This window comes from Bolinopsis microptera, chromosome 9 (genome assembly GCF_026151205.1).
Source record: "Bolinopsis microptera isolate Bmic1 chromosome 9, MBARI_Bmic_1.0, whole genome shotgun sequence".
Taxonomy (NCBI): Eukaryota; Metazoa; Ctenophora; class Tentaculata; order Lobata; family Bolinopsidae; genus Bolinopsis; species Bolinopsis microptera.
Genome location: NC_087080.1, coordinates 12,469,904 through 12,489,193, shown reverse-complemented (window position 1 = coordinate 12,489,193; position 19,290 = coordinate 12,469,904). Strand labels below are relative to the sequence as shown.

General features: G+C 38.3%; 1 protein-coding gene across 4 annotated transcripts; it reads right to left on the bottom strand.

The window, feature by feature from the left end:
- Positions 1 to 294: 294 nt before the first annotated feature.
- Positions 295 to 17,873, bottom strand: LOC134821028 (engulfment and cell motility protein 1-like). Of its 4 annotated transcripts, XM_063831690.1 has the most exons (17): positions 17,753 to 17,873; positions 15,709 to 15,822; positions 11,874 to 12,020; positions 11,466 to 11,660; positions 11,027 to 11,167; positions 10,240 to 10,379; positions 9,879 to 9,999; positions 8,780 to 8,989; positions 8,325 to 8,441; positions 7,965 to 8,073; positions 4,631 to 4,767; positions 4,182 to 4,340; positions 3,989 to 4,061; positions 3,681 to 3,827; positions 2,540 to 2,610; positions 2,277 to 2,369; positions 295 to 1,265 (listed from the first exon to the last, which is right to left on the bottom strand). In XM_063831690.1, the coding sequence occupies exons 1-17, from the start codon at positions 17,813 to 17,815 to the stop codon at positions 1,053 to 1,055; spliced, it is 2,250 nt and encodes a 749-aa protein (XP_063687760.1). In that variant the 5' UTR covers positions 17,816 to 17,873; the 3' UTR covers positions 295 to 1,052. The 4 variants fall into 4 exon arrangements, with proteins under 4 accessions (XP_063687760.1, XP_063687762.1, XP_063687764.1 ...); XM_063831692.1 differs by lacking the exons at positions 15,709 to 15,822; positions 17,753 to 17,873 and adding an exon at positions 13,437 to 13,503; XM_063831694.1 differs by lacking the exons at positions 15,709 to 15,822; positions 17,753 to 17,873 and adding an exon at positions 13,360 to 13,438.
- Between the last annotated feature and the right edge of the window lie 1,417 nt (positions 17,874 to 19,290).

Here is a 19,290-nt window from a genome sequence, read left to right as displayed (position 1 = left end):
TTCATGATCTACAATTCACGATCAGTATTCACTTTCAGTTTGTAGGTTTACAACCTACCAGGAACAGATATTTTACGAGTATCACCTGTTAACTTTCAGTGCGCGGCCATGCCCAAATCGTGATTTCTGCTATTAAATGAATTGAAGTTACGAGGATCACGACGTGAGACAAAGTAATTGCAACGATCAATTAATAATAATATGGAATTGTTGTACCAGTTGTATTAATTTCGCTGGGAGGTAAATATAATATGACCACAACCAAAAATTTCAGAACCAAGAGAAACAACGGTCTACAAAACAACTGTCAAATCCTTGTGGTAAAAATAATAGTCACGGAAAATGGCAGTGTAACAAAATCTGGCTCGCATAACCGATACTGTAGGAGTTGTAGGAGACGACTCCGAACTGACCCATTCCAAGAAACGATCTTCCCACATCCAAAGTGCCCCAAACTACGCAGTGCAACGTCACGAATATTTATAGTCACGTGGTATGATATATTGCCACGTGACTACTGACTAGTGATGTGCAGTGCGTTAGTAGGATGGTTTATCAGATGTGGGTAAATCAGACAACATATAAACATTAAAATACAACGTAATTATTTCAGTGTAAAATACTAATAACATAAATCCTAATAAATGAGCCGTATATTGAAATATCAAAGCAACAATATATTTGCGTATAACGGTTGACCAAATATAAGATTCGGGATTTGACTCTTAAAACAGATCACGTAAAATAAAGAATAAAACCAAACTCATAGTTAAAACTTAAAAACACATGATTAAAGTGTGGTTAATCAGTGAGGCAATATGAACATTATATTATGGCTGTTTCAACAGTATTTTGAGCATGCGTATAATTGAAATAGATAAAATATATGAGATTACTGTTCATTACTTGATTGTCACATTGTTTGAAAACACACCAGTTTCATAGTTCTCATCATAGAATTTCTCTAAGCAGAAGCTGGCATTTTCACATATACATTAAGTTTAACTACAATCAAAACGAAAGTTTAAAAAATAAAGTGTAGCTGGCAGGCTTCAGTTGAAGTTATAGTGAAAGTTGAAGTTGTCAGGAATGGGTGGGATGGATGGGGGATGCTCGGGAAGATGCAATCCTTCAATGTCGAGGATATCCAACTGTCGTATCTTGATCTCCATCTCAAGTAACATTGAGAGATGCTGTTGAGCAGTCTCGTTACACGCATCCTTCTTTTGCAAGACACTTATCCCGTCAGTCCAATAAGAAAATACCTGTAATAATATGATGTTTACAATTTACATTGATGGAGTCTTCTCTCAATAATTTTCAATTTAAAATACACTTCTTTGTTGACTATCGTAGTCGCGTATTTTGGAAAACTTTTCATATACCTTACTCGGGATTATTACGACGGGTTTATTAACGACCGGTTAAAATATGGTTCGGGAAAAATATGGCGAAATTGCTCAAAACCCACCACATTTTCCCGGTCGCCATTTTACCGGTGTCCAACCTTTCAATTTTAGATTCAAAAATTTTGTCTCAGATGTAAATTTCCTTATTAGAAATAAGCAAGTTTAGAAATTTTCGCATTGCTAGTAACGTGTTGGTAGTCTAGCACTCTAGAAAATTCGTTGTTTTGAATTAGCATTAAATGTTTACGTGTATCAAATAACCATTATGACTCAATTTGTAGAAAATCTTCGAAAGAATGCATCGTTCACATTGTTTAGAATTATGAATAAATGACTGATGAAACTGATTTATGTTATTGACAGTTTTAATTAATTCAAGTTTTAATTTAACTGTTAATTTTACTTTGAGTCCTATTTCATTATGTAGAGATAGTCAATACCTGAGAAATTAAAAATTGGCCTATTTAAATCAACTTTGACAATAAGGATATATGACAAGAATTGGGCAAAAAGGTGAATTTTTTGCAATTTCAGCCAAATGAAGTCGAAAAACCTACAACAAGTGTCCCAATAGTCTTCTTTAGTGAATATAAGACAACGATTAAAATATGAGCACCCATACCCCTTGGGAACCCTAAAAGCTGAGTCGGCGGGTTTATTAACGACCGGTGAAAATGTGGTTCGGGAAAAATATGGCGAAATTACCCTAAACCCGCCACTTTATCCCGGTCATAATAATCCCGAGTAAGGTATACTTACAATTGGATTGAATTGTTTCACCTGGATGAAAACAAAAACTATTTGAGCTGATTTCATTCGAGTGAAAAATTATTTAAAATGTTTCCCTAATTTGAACAAGCTCCTTACCTCGACAGTTTGGGAGATAAAATCCAGTGTTTTAGTTTGTGTGTCCATTGCCGTTGATTGATTGTATTCCAGAGAGAATCCCAGCGGCGAATCCTAAAGAATTGGAAATGTTTATTTTTCAGTGAGTTTTATAAGCCGTGTTATCATGTTATTAACCTAAAGAAAGCACTGGCCGCCATTTAAATACAATATTCTGCTCGCAAACACGGGCCTTCTCGATGTTCCAGGGAGGAAATAGAAATAATCAATTTGTTCTAACTTACCCATCCCCGGGGTCTATTCTTGTTCTTCATATCTCGCCACAGAATAATACCCTCAATATCATGGATATTCACTGAAATAGAATGTTGAGATAATAATACCGTTCATATTATCATGTTTAAGGGGGCCGGGGGGGGTCTTCATCAAAATTCTCTCGAAATTGACTTTATAGTTGTTTCTGATAGAGGGGAGTGATATCTACCAGCTCCTTTTGGTCCCATGGAAAAATATTGTTCCTAGCCGAAATTATCGCCGGTCTAAGGTCAGCGCTTATGTGTAATTGTATTGCGCGAGCGATTTTCAATCGCAAATTTTGAAAATCGAGTCTAAAAATCTATCTTCTCCTACATTTTTTGAGCAATCACCCTGAAACTTTCAGGATATGTTCTAGGGACCATTTAGAAGAGATCGTTCAAGCCAAAATTTTGAGATAGGCCTTTAAAAATTTTTAATTCAATTTTGAAAATCTTGGACCTGAAAAAATCGTTAAAAAACGAGGTCCAAGATTTTCAAAATTTAATAAAAAAATTTTAAAGGCCTATCTCAAAATTTTGGCTTGAACGATCTCTTCTAACTGGTCCCTAGAACATATCCCGAAAGTTTCAGGGTGATTGCTCAAAAAATGTAGGAGAAGATAGATTTTTAGACTCGATTTTCAAAATTTGCGATTGAAAATCGCTCGCGCAATACAATTACACATAAGCGCTGACCTTAGACCGGCGATAATTTCGGCTAGGAACAATATTTTTCCATGGGACCAAAAGCAGCTGGTAGATATCACTCCCTTCTATCAGAAACAACTATAAAGTCAATTTCGAGAGAATTTTGATGAAGACCCCCCCCGGCCCCCTTAACTTTTGAATTAGCAAGGCCACAAGGTTACTATACGGTTACACAAGGTTACGGTTGCTGGTGTAATATATGTTTCCAGCCAATTGTCATCAAATAATTAGCCTTGTCTCGCTGAAGGTTTAATCAGCCCATTTAATTCACTTGCATGTTTTTAAATAATTGTAGGGCCAAAAATGCGATATCACCATTTTTCGAAAATAGTAAGAAATATCAATTCAAACTAACAAGCTGAGTGATCAGTCTAATGACCAATGAGCACAGCGCTAATTAACAAAGTAACATAATACTCACTTTTATCAGGCAGCTCGTCTATAGGGGGACAAGTGTTATCGTTAGTAACAATATCGTAACCATAATGTAAAGTCTTGTGGTTAGAGGAGAGCCTACAAAACAGGGTCCTGTTTCTTTTGTTGCTCTTCGGACAGTTGAACACCTCGCCTGAGATAAAGGTTACATTGAATACCTCACCAGAGATAACTTTACCAACGGAGATTCGACCTAACCGGCCCCATAGTCAATAAAACAAAAATCAATAAAATAATGAAATTACATAATAAATAATAGGTTATGCTAAATAGCTGAACATTTTCCCTACTGACCGGCCTCCAGGATTGTTAGCCTTTGTCTGTTAACTAAAGCTTGCAGTTCCGGCTTTAACTTCTTACGCAATTGCTGAAATAACAATCAGTAACAGAGAGAAATTTTAATTTTTGAAAATAAAGAAGTAAAAATGCAATGAGCAAAAATTTAAATATAATAATAGTTAGAATAATAGTTTGAAATGATAGTTACAATGATAGGTAGAGAATCTTTTTCCAAGGATTTTAGCCTCTGTTCCTGAATTTTGCTGAAAGGAACGATCTTAAGTGCCCCTTTGAAATCTTCAGTATTATTAATCTTCTTTTCCCCTTTGAAGACCATGTTCAATTGCTCCTTAACTACGTCTACAACCTGAAACAAGTATGTTAAATTAACAAAGTTCGATTATTATTTTCTCGGCGTGGTTCAAAATGTAGTTTCGGCACCTAAACCGTAAAAATATTTAACAAAAATGTTTAATCATATCTTCTATAAGTAAATAAGTCAACTTTTATGAAATTAAAGGAAATTGTATTACGCTACTATTTTCCTATAATCAATAAATCAGGAGACTATTATATAGGGTCTCAAATTCAGAAGTATTGGCACTAAAATTTAGCGAGACGAATTCTTTGGTTCAAACTTAACATGAAATCACATACCTTGTTAAAATCGCTAATTTTTGCGAACATTTCATGCCATGTAGTGTTGAAGAGCTGAACTGTTATACTAAATAGCTCGAAGAATATGTTGTCTTGGGAGAAAACAATCGGCAGGAAATCTATCTCCACGCCTATATCTGAAAATTGAGGTATTATTATATGTGTAAGCAACTTTGTAAATTTAAATAGGAAAGTTAAATTTTAGGACAGTTAAATGACGAAAGCAAAAGTTTTCTATACAGAAACTCACCTAACCCTTACTTAAGAATTATCAATTACGTTTGGGGAACAATTTATTGCAAATGTTGCAGTATTTAAAGTATATTAGTTCGAGACAAAGCTAAGGAGTAAGGAGACAGTATCAAAAATCAATAGTCCCAGACAGTAAATTTTATAGTAGACTTAAGGGATTCGCAATTGAATACTAAGACCAGTGTACTCAAATTTGAGAAAAAATCTCCTGCCTTATGTTTACATACATTTGCTGCACAATCTGACTCACAGTAGAGTACATCTAATATATATATATGTAGAATAACGTTACAGCCACTTTACTCGATTGCTCCTGAGCAGTACAATACAGCACACACTTTACTTGATTGCTCCTGACCATTACAATACAGCACACCACTTTACTTGATTGCTCCTGGGCAGTACAATACAGCACACCACTTTTACTTGGTTGCTCCTGAGCAGTACAATACAGCACACCACTTTAATTGATTGCTCCTGAGCAGTACAATACAACACACCACTTTACTTGATTGCTCCTGGGCAGTACAATACAGCACACCACTTTACTTGATCGCTCCTGAGCAGTACAATACAGCACACCACTTTACTTGGTTGCTCCTGGGCAGTACAATACAGCACACCACTTTACTTGATTGCTCCTGGGCAGTACAATACAGCACACCACTTTACTTGATTGCTTCTGAGCAGTACAATACAGCACACCGCTTTACTTGATTGCTCCTGAGCAGTACAATACAGCACACCACTTTACTTGATTGCTCCTGAGCAGCACAATACAGCACACCACTTTACTTGATTGCTCCTGAGCAGTACAATACAGCACACACTTTACTTGTGTTCTCCTGAGCAGTACAATACAGCACACCACTTTACTTGATTGCTTCTGAGCAGTACAATACAGCACACCACTTTACTTGATTGCTCCTGAGCAGTACAATACAGCACACCACTTTACTTGTGTACTCCTGAGCAGTACAATACAGCACACCACTTTACTTGATTGCTCATGAGCAGTACAATACAGCACACCGCTTTACTTGGTTTCTCATGAGCAGTACAATACAGCACACCACTTTACTTGATTGCTCCTGAGCAGTACAATACAGCACACCACTTTACTCGATTGCTCATGAGCAGTACAATACAGCACACCACTTTACTCGATTGCTCCTGAGCAGTACAATACAGCACACCACTTTACTTGATTGCTCCTGCGCAGTACAATACAGCACACCACTTTACTTGGTTACTCCTGAGCAGTACAATACAGCACACCACTTTACTCGATTGCTCCTGAGCAGTACAATACAGCACACCACTTTACTTGATTGCTTCTGAGCAGTACAATACAGCACACCACTTTACTTGATTGCTCCTGAGCAGTACAATACAGCACACCACTTTACTTGATTGCTCCTGAGCAGTACAATACAACACACCACTTTACTCGATTGCTCCTGTGCAGTACAATACAGCACACCACTTTACTTGAGTGAGCCACAATGGCCTGCTTGCTTCCCTCCTGAGCCAGTTTTGCTCTCCTTTGTTTGAAATGAGTCTTGTTCTTGATTCTGTTCCGAATCTTACTTCCAGCACTGTTCAGTCTATCACGTGTACCCCCATTATCAGTACCGAGACTCTCAACTCGCCTCCTGGCCTTCTTAAACGACTTGCTTAGACTAGAAGTCCTGCGAGTATTTCTGCTAGCGTCGCTCACAGCCAGGCGTGTGCGACTTGCCGGCAGATCGAAGACAAAACGAGCGTTTAAAGCGACAGGCGTGGTGTCAGAGTCTAATTCTAAGTCGAGTTGGTCGTCATCAGAAGAATAATAGAGACTTGTGTCGGTCATTTCGTCACAATATGAGTAGGAGCAGTCCTCTCCGTCAGTACTGTCAATGTCAGGGGACTGTAGTGTCGTCGGTCCGATCGCTAAGTCTGGGTCTGAGTGGTTTTTATTTGATTTGAGAGTTCGGATCGAAGTCAGGACTTGACGCTAACGCCTTAACACTTTACTAAGTGAATATCTAGAAATACAAGAATTAGGATTAATCCCGGCGGCCGGGCGGCTGCTAGGGCAGTAAGACACACAAATGTGTGCTTATGATTCGTATCGCAGTGTAAGCTGGAAGTCAAAAAATGTGAAATATCAGGTTACAATTTTGATCAATTTCGCTGGCATGGAGATGCAAGACATTCTTGGCCTGGTAGCACTCTAGCTCGGAACCCAACCCAAGTAACCCAAGTAAGTAATGCTGGGACCGAAAATGGTTTCTGAATTCTGCAGACTTTAAATTATTTTGGTATGTAACTATTGGAAAGTAATCTGCTACCAGCTTTGGATGGTATCTTCGCTGTCTTAAAAATATCACAACTCGGAAGTAAAATCTATAAAATTGAAGGGACGCGAAATCGAATTTCATGTAGCGGAAAATTCCGTGGCCAGATCTATCATATATTTATTCGTGGTTAAGTTCTCTAACTGCACCCACAGCGCGCAATCTAGATAAAACATATCACCGCGCCATACATTTCTCGCTAGACCTTCGCAACAAGTTAGTACGTGAAGGAATGCAGATAAGACGAAGGAAAGTCGCCACGTTGCCTTGACCTCGCCCTGTAGCAGAACATATTCGACCAGTTCTTAATGTGTAGTTCATAAAGAAACTGTCAGATATGGTGTGTAAACAGTAATCATAACAAGAATACGGACTTATAGAAAAGCAAATATTAGTCCAGGCACCTCTAAAAGTGACCCAAACTGGCAAGATTATATCGTTAGCACAATAAACTCGACGTCTACAACCTTCTACACGCCTCATCTTAACAAAAGCAACATCTCCGGTCCAAATGCAGGATGAAACGCCCAAACATTGGATCAGCTGACGATGCAAAACAATAATTGCCCCTATTTCTTTTATAATAGGGTATAAGCTTGAGACACGTTATTTATCTACAGATAAAGGGGATTAGGATCGTGTCCCTTTTCTCTACCGTACATATTTCCTTTCCTCCTCGAGGAGCCTGGTATGGAGATGTTAAACTTTGTAACAAAATAACAAGAGCCCTTAAAATAACTCACAATCTCTCTGAATTCTGAGCTGTTTATAAAGCAATCCAGTGACCGCTACTGCAGAGCGTATAAAAGGACATTGTCGGTCTTTCTCTCTGCTCAGTTGATCTAGAACCATCTGAAAATACAAAGTACATGTCAGGCTACATAACGGGTGAAACTTTCATCAAATAATACAGAATTATACAAGGAAACTTGAATAAAATCTATAATGGCCACAAAGAATGTTTAAGCTGGGAAAATACTCGGACTGGCTAGCACAAGTAAGCAGAATTTGAGTGCACTATATATGATTGGAGAAACCAGTAACATCAATGTTAGAACACATGTGCTCTGGACTTTTACTCAGGGTACAGACAAGATACATACCTCCCGGTGCCTGTCGTAGTGTTTCTGTACGAAGTGGTTGATACACTGCAGAGCTAACAAACCAGGAGGGCAAGCCTGGAAATCAGCTGCTCTCTCTTCCACCGTGTCACCTGACTCCTGAAGTACTTACAGTTCAGGTTAAAGTATTCTTCACACGGATCAGGGATTAACTTAGTAATCGAGTAAGTCGCGAGCAACTTTACATCTTTTAAGAACGTCATTAACAACAAAGTAATTCAGTTCTCCCACTAACAAGCTTTGAACATCTACAAAATACGTCAATACGATTGTTATGGTAGGAATATATGCTGGGGGCCTCTATGCACGGTTAAGACCACTAACCTTCCCCCGCTGAGGGCAGGCTTAAAGAACTGAAGTTACAGATGTGAACTAAATAGTTGAACCCAGCCATGAAAACCAATGTTTGTTGTTAATACATGAAAATGATAACTCACGCTGGTAAAACCCAGGCCACTCCACTCGCTCCCATTCTGTTCGGAGAGAGCCTGTATCTTAACTCGCTCCAACATGGCCATTTGTTCCTCATCTTCTGCGTTCACTGGCTTCAGGGCTGCGTCCTTGTGTAATCCTAGGAGCAGGTGCTGGAACTCTGAGATGTGGTGAGAGATATCCATATGTTCCGGTCTCACTGTCCGTATCACTTTCTGAAAACGAACTTATTCAATATACCAGATAAAATTTATTTCCATCAACTTACTTTCGAGGCACGTACAGTTTAATGATTCCTTCTACGTATGTGTTAATAATTACTAATCAGCAGTTGTGTCTGAAGTTATACGGTTTTCGGACCCATCACGTGACCCATCACGTGACCCAGCAACATTCCCTGAGCTAACCGCTGATCCATCACGTGATAAGGGAGGTTAACTATCTCAGTTCAGTAGAGCACTCAGTTCAGTAGAGCACTCAGTTCAGCAGAGCACTCAGTTCAGTAGAGCACTCAGTTCAGTAGAGCACTCAGTTCAGTGGAGCACTCAGTTCAGTAGAGCACTCAGTTTAGTAGAGCACTCAGTTCAGTAGAGCACTCAGTTTAGTAGAGCACTCAGTTCAGTACAGCAACTATTACACACGTTGGTCTGTTATCGCTAAGCTTATCTCTACCAAGTTTACGACCAGCTAATTGTACAATATACACTGTAAAGTGTACAGTGTACGGACGATATGAACTGCGTAAAGAATCATAATAACTGTCGGCCATGTATGGGTATACAATATCTACTGTTAGGAAGCAGAATTCTGCAGAGTGCAGAAAAAGGATGATGTTCCTAGAGTTTTGGGTGTGCTTTGAGCTATTTCCGGACTGTCATTTCTTTTTTTGAAAAAAATCAAAAACCCCAATATTTCATTTGAGGAACAAGAAGCATAATTGTGGGTATGAATACTTTTGAAGGCTAGACTTCTAAATCCACTTAGAGATAAGTTACTTCCTTACCAGAAAGCAAAATTCATACGATGTATGATGAAACTGTGCCTGGGTGACCATAATTAATTAATCAGCTGATTAATTAATACCATTGTTTTAAAATAACTGACCTCAATATTGACACGAACATTCCATTCGAGAAGATCGTGATAAAACTGCTGTTTGTTCTCCTGCTTCCCGAACAAAGCATTTATCAGAGCTAGCGCGTATTGAGCACATTCAATGTTAGTGCTGAAATAATGTTAGTTCAGATCAGTTCATGCGTGGAGTTTATCAGATAATAGATTTGACCACTGCTGAAGAGATAATCACATACACGAGTCTTGTAATACCCTTTAAAATATTGATTACAAGGACATTGAGACCTCAACAGAGGGCAGTAAAATGTAAATGTTTGCGTTAATTTGGATTATATTATATTAAAAATCATTATAATACCCAATGAAAGATAACAGAATTGTAAGTACTGACTCAGTAATAAAGATGATGATATCAGCAGGTTTGATAAGGGAAGAGATAATATCGAAGCCAGCGTCAGTAAATCTCACAACACTGTCAATAGCAGCGAGGGCGTACTGGGCCATAGGGGGCTCACTATCAGTGGCTCCTAACTGAAGAAATATATAACTTTAGGGAGAGAGAGAGAGAGGGAGAGAGAGAGAGGGAGAGAGCGAGAGGGGGAGAGGGGGAGAGGGGAGAGGGAGAGGGAGAGGGAGAGGGAGAGGGAGAGGGAGAGGGAGAGGGAGAGGGAGAGGGAGAGGGAGAGGGAGAGGGAGAGGGAGAGGGAGAGGGAGAGGGAGAGGGAGAGGGAGAGGGAGAGGGAGAGGGAGAGGGAGAGGGAGAGGGAGAGGGAGAGGGAGAGGGAGAGGGAGAGGGAGAGGGAGAGGGAGAGGGAGAGGGAGAGGGAGAGGGAGAGGGAGAGGGAGAGGGAGAGGGAGAGGGAGAGGGAGAGGGAGAGGGAGAGGGAGAGGGAGAGGGAGAGGGAGAGGGAGAGGGAGAGGGAGAGGGAGAGGGAGAGGGAGAGGGAGAGGGAGAGGGAGAGGGAGAGGGAGAGGGAGAGGGAGAGGGAGAGGGAGAGGGAGAGGGAGAGGAGAGGGAGAGGGAGAGGGAGAGGGAGAGGGAGAGGGAGAGGGAGAGGAGAGGGAGAGGGAGAGGGAGAGGGAGAGGGAGAGGGAGAGGGAGAGGGAGAGGGAGAGGGAGAGGGAGAGGGAGAGGGAGAGGGAGAGGGAGAGGGAGAGGGAGAGGGAGAGGAGGGTACCTTGTCTTTGTGCTGCAGGTCGAAATCCCTGATACTGCTGTTTCTGGTTAGAGTGCTACTCATTGTGTTTGTTCTGATCTTGTTGTCATGAACTCCCAACACCTTTTCGCGGGCCTCACGTGACTTTATTATCTCTGTCAGCTGAAGAATTATGCTAACTCAGTGTTTAAAGTACATGTGATGCTGTTTATTTTGATTGATATTATATATTAAATCATCATTTGACATCCTATGTATATTTTGTATTGATATAATGTAAACATACACACTGTTCAACGTACACACCCTTAACTCAAAACATTTCACTGCGGTGGCTACAAATATATATTCAAGAATATACAATATCAGAGTTGTGCCAGCACCGTGGCACTCCACTAAGCTAGGTCGAGCTTATGTTAAGTGTGTAAACTGTAATGTGTATGGGAGATCACAAATATACCTTCTTGATAGCATTATTGTCGAGAATCTTGGTCCATAGCTCTGTTCCCATGTACTCCATAACAAGGCAGAGAGCCTGTAAAGACAGCGCCAGGATGGAACAGTTCATACTCTCAAATATCGGAGTTCTTTTGATTATATCCAGTAGTTGCGTCACGCCCTCTTGGTTGTAAAACTCGTGTGCGTATGAAAACTCCTTCAGTGTTATAGAAAGTTATAGAGACTGTTATAGAGAAATTATAGAGACTGTTAAATAGACAAGTTATAGAGACAGACTACTGAAACACCTCTTATGTACTACTATATTATAAGATTACATTTTATCACTATAAACTTTTAACTTAGGTAATTTGACTATTTAAAGTGAAGATCGCCATCATCTAAATGATGATTATTAGTAATTAGTAACCTCTGCCAATTTGACCACATTCTCCAGCTCCAAACTGATTTCATGATCAGGCTTTGAGGAGAGGATGCGGATGGAGTCTTCCGCAAGCTTTGCGGGGGAGCGCTTTATCGTCGCCACCACGCCGGGATGTAGTTCTTCTTCTCTGTTCTGAAGTGAGAGAGAGTAAGGTGAGGTTTAGGGGCCGGGGGAAAGGGGGGGGTGCAACGACCAATGTTAGAGATTAAAACATTTTCGTGGTACTCAGTTACTTTAAATAATTACACCTGGTTTTTTATTAGATTTGACTACTTGAAATAACTATGCTAAATTGGGAATTTTTGTTCATTCCGATTTCCGATAAATCAATCTCAGAGTCATAAGAAAAGAGTCAGCTGGGTAAATTATATTTGATAATCAATTTATAAGATTGAATAATCAATATCATTGAGTCAATGATATAATGTATATTAAGATAACTGATTCAAACAAGAGGAATGTAATAATCATTATATCATTAAACATCTCATTAAACTAACTTTGATAGCATGTCGTCTGTAATCAGCGAAACTAAGAGATTTCTTGAGTCGTTTGGACAAGGTACTATTACCGTCTACTTCAAGATAATTTAGTTGCATAATATTACCCTGGATAGCACGTGACATGTCACTTTATATTATCCTGGATAGCACGTGACATGTCACTTGATATTACCCTGGATAGCACGTGACATGTCACTTTATATTATCCTGGATACCACTATTGTAATCACATATTTTGTCTTTTATCACTAATCAGGGGCAAAATAGTTGGCACTAGGTTGCATGGATCACATTATGTAGCGGAAATCAAGAAATCAAACAAGGTTCTACAGTTGTAATTGATGTTTTGGGAAAAAGTGAGTGTCTCCACTCAGTTTTTCAAACAAATGGTTATCGACTGTCGACGTTTTGGCCCACACCTTTGTCAATAATTGTCATGGACGAGACGCTACAATCATGTTACATAGCTGCAATTTAAAATGTTAAAAATAATCTGGTATATATAACTATCAATATCGTGAAATACCTACAATATTTTACAAAAATCTATACAATTATAAAAATTAACAAACAATAACATAGACTTATTTCACGTTATTGTTCGTTAATTTTTGTAATTGTATATATTTTTGTAAAATATTGTAGGTATTTCACGATATTAACAGTTATATAACAGATTATTTTTAACATTGTAAATTGCAGCTATGTAACGTAATTGTAACGTCTCGTCCATGACAAAGGCGTGGGCCGAAACGTCGACAACTATTTTTTTGAAAAACTGAGTGGAGACTCTCACTTTGTCCCAAAACATCAATTATATTATCGACCCACTCAAAAGAGCGGGAACAGATTATTATTCTACAATTGTCTTGAGATGAAAAAGTAAAAACCAGGGATGACAGCTTACACGCCAAGAAAACGATAAATAATTAATATGGAGTATCTGCAACGAAATCAGAAATACTGACAGAGAAGTGGCCGTTTGCTTTGCGATAAAACATTATCCAGAAGTCAGAATTGTGAGTTGTAAACAACAGGTACGTACACTGTATACGGAGACTCTCACTTTGCCCCAAAACATCAATTATATTATCGACCCACTCAAAAGAGCGGGAACAGATTATTATTCTACAATTGTCTTGAGATGAAAAAGTAAAAACCAGGGATGACAGCTTACACGCCAAGAAAACGATAAATAATTAATATGGAGTATCTGCAACGAAATCAGAAATACTGACAGAGAAGTGGCCGTTTGCTTTGCGACAAAACATTATCCAGAAGTCAGAATTGTGAATTGTAAACAACAGGTACGTACACTGTATACGGAGACTCTCACTTTGCCCCAAAACATCAATTATATTATCGACCCACTCAAAAGAGCGGGAACAGATTATTATTCTACAATTGTCTTGAGATGAAAAAGTAAAAACCAGGGATGACAGCTTACACGCCAAGAACACGATAAATAATTAACATGGAGTATCTGCAACGAAATTAGAAATACTAACAGAGAAGTGGCCGTTTGCTTTGCGATAAAACATTATCCAGAACTCAGAATTGTAACGTGTAAACAACAGGTATGTACACTGTATAAAAGTGTATAGCAGGAGGGAAATGAACACAAAGGCAAAGAGAGAGATGAGGAATACTGACTTGTAACTAGGGGCTGCTACTCAAGATGCTACTTAGGGATCAACTAACGTGACAGTGCAATGGAATGTATTAGAATGTAGCACAATATGTAATTATAAGTATTACAATGTACACAGTACACTGTACAGTCAAACCTATATACCGGTCCTCTCTATACCAGGTACTTTGATAAACCAGGCCTCTTCTTTACCCCCCAAGCTTTTAATTAATTACCTCGTTTTGTGCAAGAAATGTGACTTATCATAGCTCATGTCGCATTTGGTTTAGTATTACAATGTTACAATGTACTGAGCTGGACGGAACTGACGGTGAACTATATTGCAATACAGAGTGAGCAAATAACTAACAAATATAACTGTATATAATATAACCGGCGGGAAGGGACCGCACTACAATAGACTGGAAGTTGTTCACGTGACACCTCAATATTAACTTAATTAACTGTCAGTTCTACAACTCATACATTACCAGTCACATTAGTCAGTAGTCACCTTATCATCATTATTACTTGTCAAGATAATCACATTACTTGCACTGAGCGAAGTAGTACGGGATATTTCTAATATTTACTGAATATTATCTGAATATTAGCTGAATATTATCTGAATATTGTCTGAATATTATTTGAATGCTACGATATATATGTTACTTCAGCATAAAAATGTGTAAGGTGATGATTTTGACATTTAGGCTGATTCGTCTCCCAATTTAGCTGATTGGGTGCCCTGTTAACTGTGTGGACTGTGGGAATTAGGTTATATAAGGTTCAGTTGTCGGCCACGGAACATCTAATGGAACCGATTACTTGATCTTATCGCCAATTGTTGTACAGTTAACGAAAACAAAGTTCAGCCTGTTCAGTATTCAGGTACAGTAAACTAACTCTGAGGGTTCAGGTACAGTAAACTAAAAAAGAGGGTTCAGGTACAGTAAACTAACACAGAGGGTTCAGGTACAGTAAACTAACACAGAGGGTTCAGGTACAGTAAAGTGTAAACGAACACGGAAGGTTCAGACTTCAGGTACGGTAAATTAACACAGAGGGTTCAGGTACAGTAAACTAACTGTTCGGACACAACAAACTAAACTTGTGCCCAGCAAGATTTGATTTCCGGTGAGAGAATAATTACTCGTAAATAATGTACACCGGCTCTAATTACCCGTTAATTAGCGCAGATGTACATTAACTTCTGGTCATCCTGCTGTTCACTCTTCTGTACAACATCATGTACAATACGACATCTTGGTAAACTATTGGTAAACGTATAATGATACCCATTATAAAACAATTAAACCAATCTTAGTGTTCTAATTTCTCATGGAAAGATGTAAGTTTGGGGGGCCACCTGCTTACGACCTGCTTCAAGTAACATGAACAATGAACAATTCCATTTGAATAAGTCCCACCGAACGATAATCAAGCTTCTAGATTTAAAGAATAAACTATGAAGAGTTTGATAGATAGGCTAAAGGTTGGATGTACCAGTATTGATGCCTGAATATTTTGGGCCACTTGGTTAAAATAGAAATGAAATTTTTTAATGATATAATTAATCTATTAATCTTATTAAAACGAAATGTGAATCAGTATTATGTCAAATCTGTTCAGTTATAAAACAAACCTGTTATGTTATTCTTTTTAACTGATAAGTTATAAAACAAACCTGTTCAGTTATAAAACGCCGACTACTTTCGTTCATCAAAGCCCACTCTTCAACATCTCCTTCAATGTCAAACTTTTGAAGAGCAGAACTGACTATCTTCTGGAGTGAGTCATACTGAAATAACACTATTTAAAGAACTAACACCGTGTAAAGAACTAACACCGTGTAAGCAACTAACACCGTGTAAAGAACTAACACCGTGTAAGCAACTAACACCGTGTAAAGAACTAACACCGTGTAAGCAACTAACACCGTGTAAGCAACTAACACCGTGTAAGCAACTAACACCGTGTAAACAACTAACACCGTGTAAGCAACTAACACCGTGTAAAGAACTAACACCGTGTAAGCAACTAACACCGTGTAAGCAACTAACACCGTGTAAGCAACTAACACCGTGTAAACAACTAACACCGTGCAAGTAACTAACACAGTGTAAGCAACTAACACAGTGTAAGCAACTAACACAGTGTAAGCAACTAACACAGTGTAAGCAACTAACACCGTGTAAACAACTAACATCGTGTAAACAACTAACACCGTGTAAACAACTAACACAGTGTAAGCAACTAACACCGTGTAAACAACTAACACAGTGTAAACAACTAACACCGTGTAAACAACTAACACCGTGTAAACAACTAACACGGTGTAAGCAACTAACACAGTGTAAGCAACTAACACCGTGTAAGCAACTAAGCAAAGAAGGGAACGTCACTACAAAATACCGTACAAACAGAGCGATACAAACTTGTGACGAAGGACATGCTGCAAAGTTGCTAGCAAATTACTAATTAAGTTTTAATTGGCATCTCTAAAAGGTATAAATATGAATCATTCGCATTAGCCAGGCATGAAATACTACAATGCAAATGTATTCCAGAGCAAAGAAAATAAAGACACAACAGTAACATAAGAGCAGTTAACAATATTCCATATAATAACGTGCGAGATGTACTACACTCCTCGTCCTGTCAACACACACTATACAGTGTACTGATGAGTAACTGCGTGCAGAATGAAGCTATTCCTGACATGTACACTGGTCAGTAACTCGAGATGGTATTTTATACTTCATTTCAGTGGTGCAAGATAATATTTTCTATTTTATTTTAGGGGTGGTGGTGAGATAATATTTTATACTTCATGATAGGGGAAGTGATGAGATAATATTTTATACTTGGCAGTGATTCTTACTTCATGTTGAACACTAATGAGTTATGTAACTGAATTTTCTAACGATACCATAACTCAACATGAGACAATAAAGATTATTTTACAGGTAAGTTCAGAGATGGACGTCACTCTGGTTACTAATTGTGAATAATTTAACAGATAACAGGTCTGCTGCACATGCTATTATAGCACATACCAAACCGACAAACTAGTGACAATATTTATGCGATTTTCGACTTCTTTGCAGAAACAAGTGAAACATATGAAAGATAATATTATAGTTTGAATAACAGAAGCTTTTAAAAAACATGTGTTCATCGTCTTGAGGGCGGGATGATGTAATGGGGTGACGTAACTTTACCAAATCATAGAGTGCACGCTTCTGATAGTTTTAAAAGACAGTTAAAATTTGGGAAATGCTTGATACTTAGCTCTTTTTGTTAGAAAGTTCTTAAAATAAAACAAAACTTATTAGAAAAAGATATTGAAGAATTAGATAATAATAATAGATAAGTAAGAAGATTTTAAAAATATTTCCTGTTTATGCCAAATATTAAAATCAATAATGAATCTTAATGTTAATTTTTATGATAATATTTTATATTTGAACATAAATTAAATTTTAACCAAAATCGTATCTGCAATTCTATAACTTTTATTGAGGTTTAACAGTAAAAGATCTCTAATGTGTATAGTATCGTGTTTATAGTATCGTTGTGTTGATTCTGTCATACAATTAATTGATGGTTTTACTATTTGACTGTATCATTATGCAAATGATAATATAAAGGGTATAAAATATGTTGAAGTAAATACTGACAAAACTGTGATGGCATCTTCACAAAATTAAAATCAAATTTTAACTAACACTTAGAAATTCCCATTGAGATCCTTTTCCATCCTGAGTAACAATTGCTCCCTTCACACTCATGGCCCACCATTCAAGAGTCCTCCAGTCTCAATTCATTCATATCTGCTTCAAAACATTAAAGTTAGAATTTTATAATAAATTACACTTTTTTGAAAAACTTAATTAAGGTACTAGCAAAATTAAGGTACTAGCAAAACTGAGAGTTTTGCTCTAGGAACACACATTTTTAGAGATTTTAGGGGCTGTGGTCTTTATGAAACTCAATTCGAAATCAACATTAGAATTGTTTCTAATAGAGGGAAGCAATATCTATCTTTGACCAGCGATACTTTGGCTAGTAACAATATTTTTCGATGGGATCAAAAGCAACTGATAGATCACTCCATTTTATTAGAAACAGCTAAAAAGATTTTCATGAAGACCCCCTGCCCCCTTATTCCTTAACATCAGTGGAAGAGAGTTCTAAACAACCAATGCATGGCTTGAGAAACGAATATCATCAACTTTGGAGTTTTCATTCCTTGGTAGAATTCATCCATTTGGCTTATAATTTCTCCTTATTATCCAAAAAACATTGAGGGTACCAAATGCTTACAGGGGGGGGGCTGGCAAAAAGCTCTAGGGGTGGCAAATAAGAATGTCTGACTTTTTTCCTTAAACCCTTAGCTCGGAATCTTCTCCAGCTAAAAGATTCCTCAGATTTCAAACACTGCTTCGACACATCCCATAAAGCCATAACTACTCCTACCACGCCTCCCTAGATGTTCAGTCCCTCTATACTTCCTGCGACATGCACCTTGCCTTGAAAACATTTCGTCCTACAAACAAAAATTCCCTCCGACCTCACCACCATAAGCTCCCTCATCAACTTCTTTCTCCACAACTCTCAGCGATCCCTCGAAGACAAACTGCAGACTGTCAGACACGTCTGCTTCAGGACGAAGTTCACTGCAAATTCAGTCCTTAGCCTCATTAGTTGAATATTATTTATTCAGATATATATTTATTGATTGATTGTGTAATAAATTGGTGATAAATAATAAAATTGTCTTTTCTCAAAAACAATTGTTTTTTCTCATTCAACCGACAGACCAGAGAGCATGCACTCAACGTTTCCCTAACCTTCCATCCTCCCTCTTCGAACCTATCTGCAAGATACTCGGAAAACACGACATCAAAGTCATGTCACCCACTCATCAGCTATCACTGACTGCAACCTCCCCACCAAGATGAAGACCACACCCCCTACTCAACTCACACCACCAACTCCAAATATACGAGATATCTTACTCACAGTGTAAGATATCTCGTATAGTCAGGATATCTCGCATGAGTCAGGACCCCTGTCCATTGTGCCTTGCCTACTGGACACCTGATCTCCTTGAACAACATTACAGTCCTCAAATCCCTCACATCACGCTCTCACCTCAATCTGACAGAACATGCCATGATACAGATACAACAACCCTCCATGAACATAACCGACCGTGCCCCTAAATTAAGCTCACTCTGGGACCATTCTATTCCTAAGATTG

What these genes read in the sequence shown, in the direction of transcription:
- LOC134821028 (XM_063831690.1), bottom strand. Translation starts at nt 17,815, where the DNA reads ATGAGTGTGAAGGGAGCAATTGTTACTCAGGATGGAAAAGGATCTCAA. An exon ending in ACCTGCAGCACAAAGACAAG is followed by an intron (nt 10,380 to 11,026) that starts GTACCCTCCTCT and finishes ATATTTCTTCAG; the next exon opens with TTAGGAGCCACTGATAGTGA. An exon ending in AAGATTCTCTACCTATCATT is followed by an intron (nt 4,062 to 4,181) that starts GTAACTATCATT and finishes TTGTTATTTCAG; the next exon opens with CAATTGCGTAAGAAGTTAAA.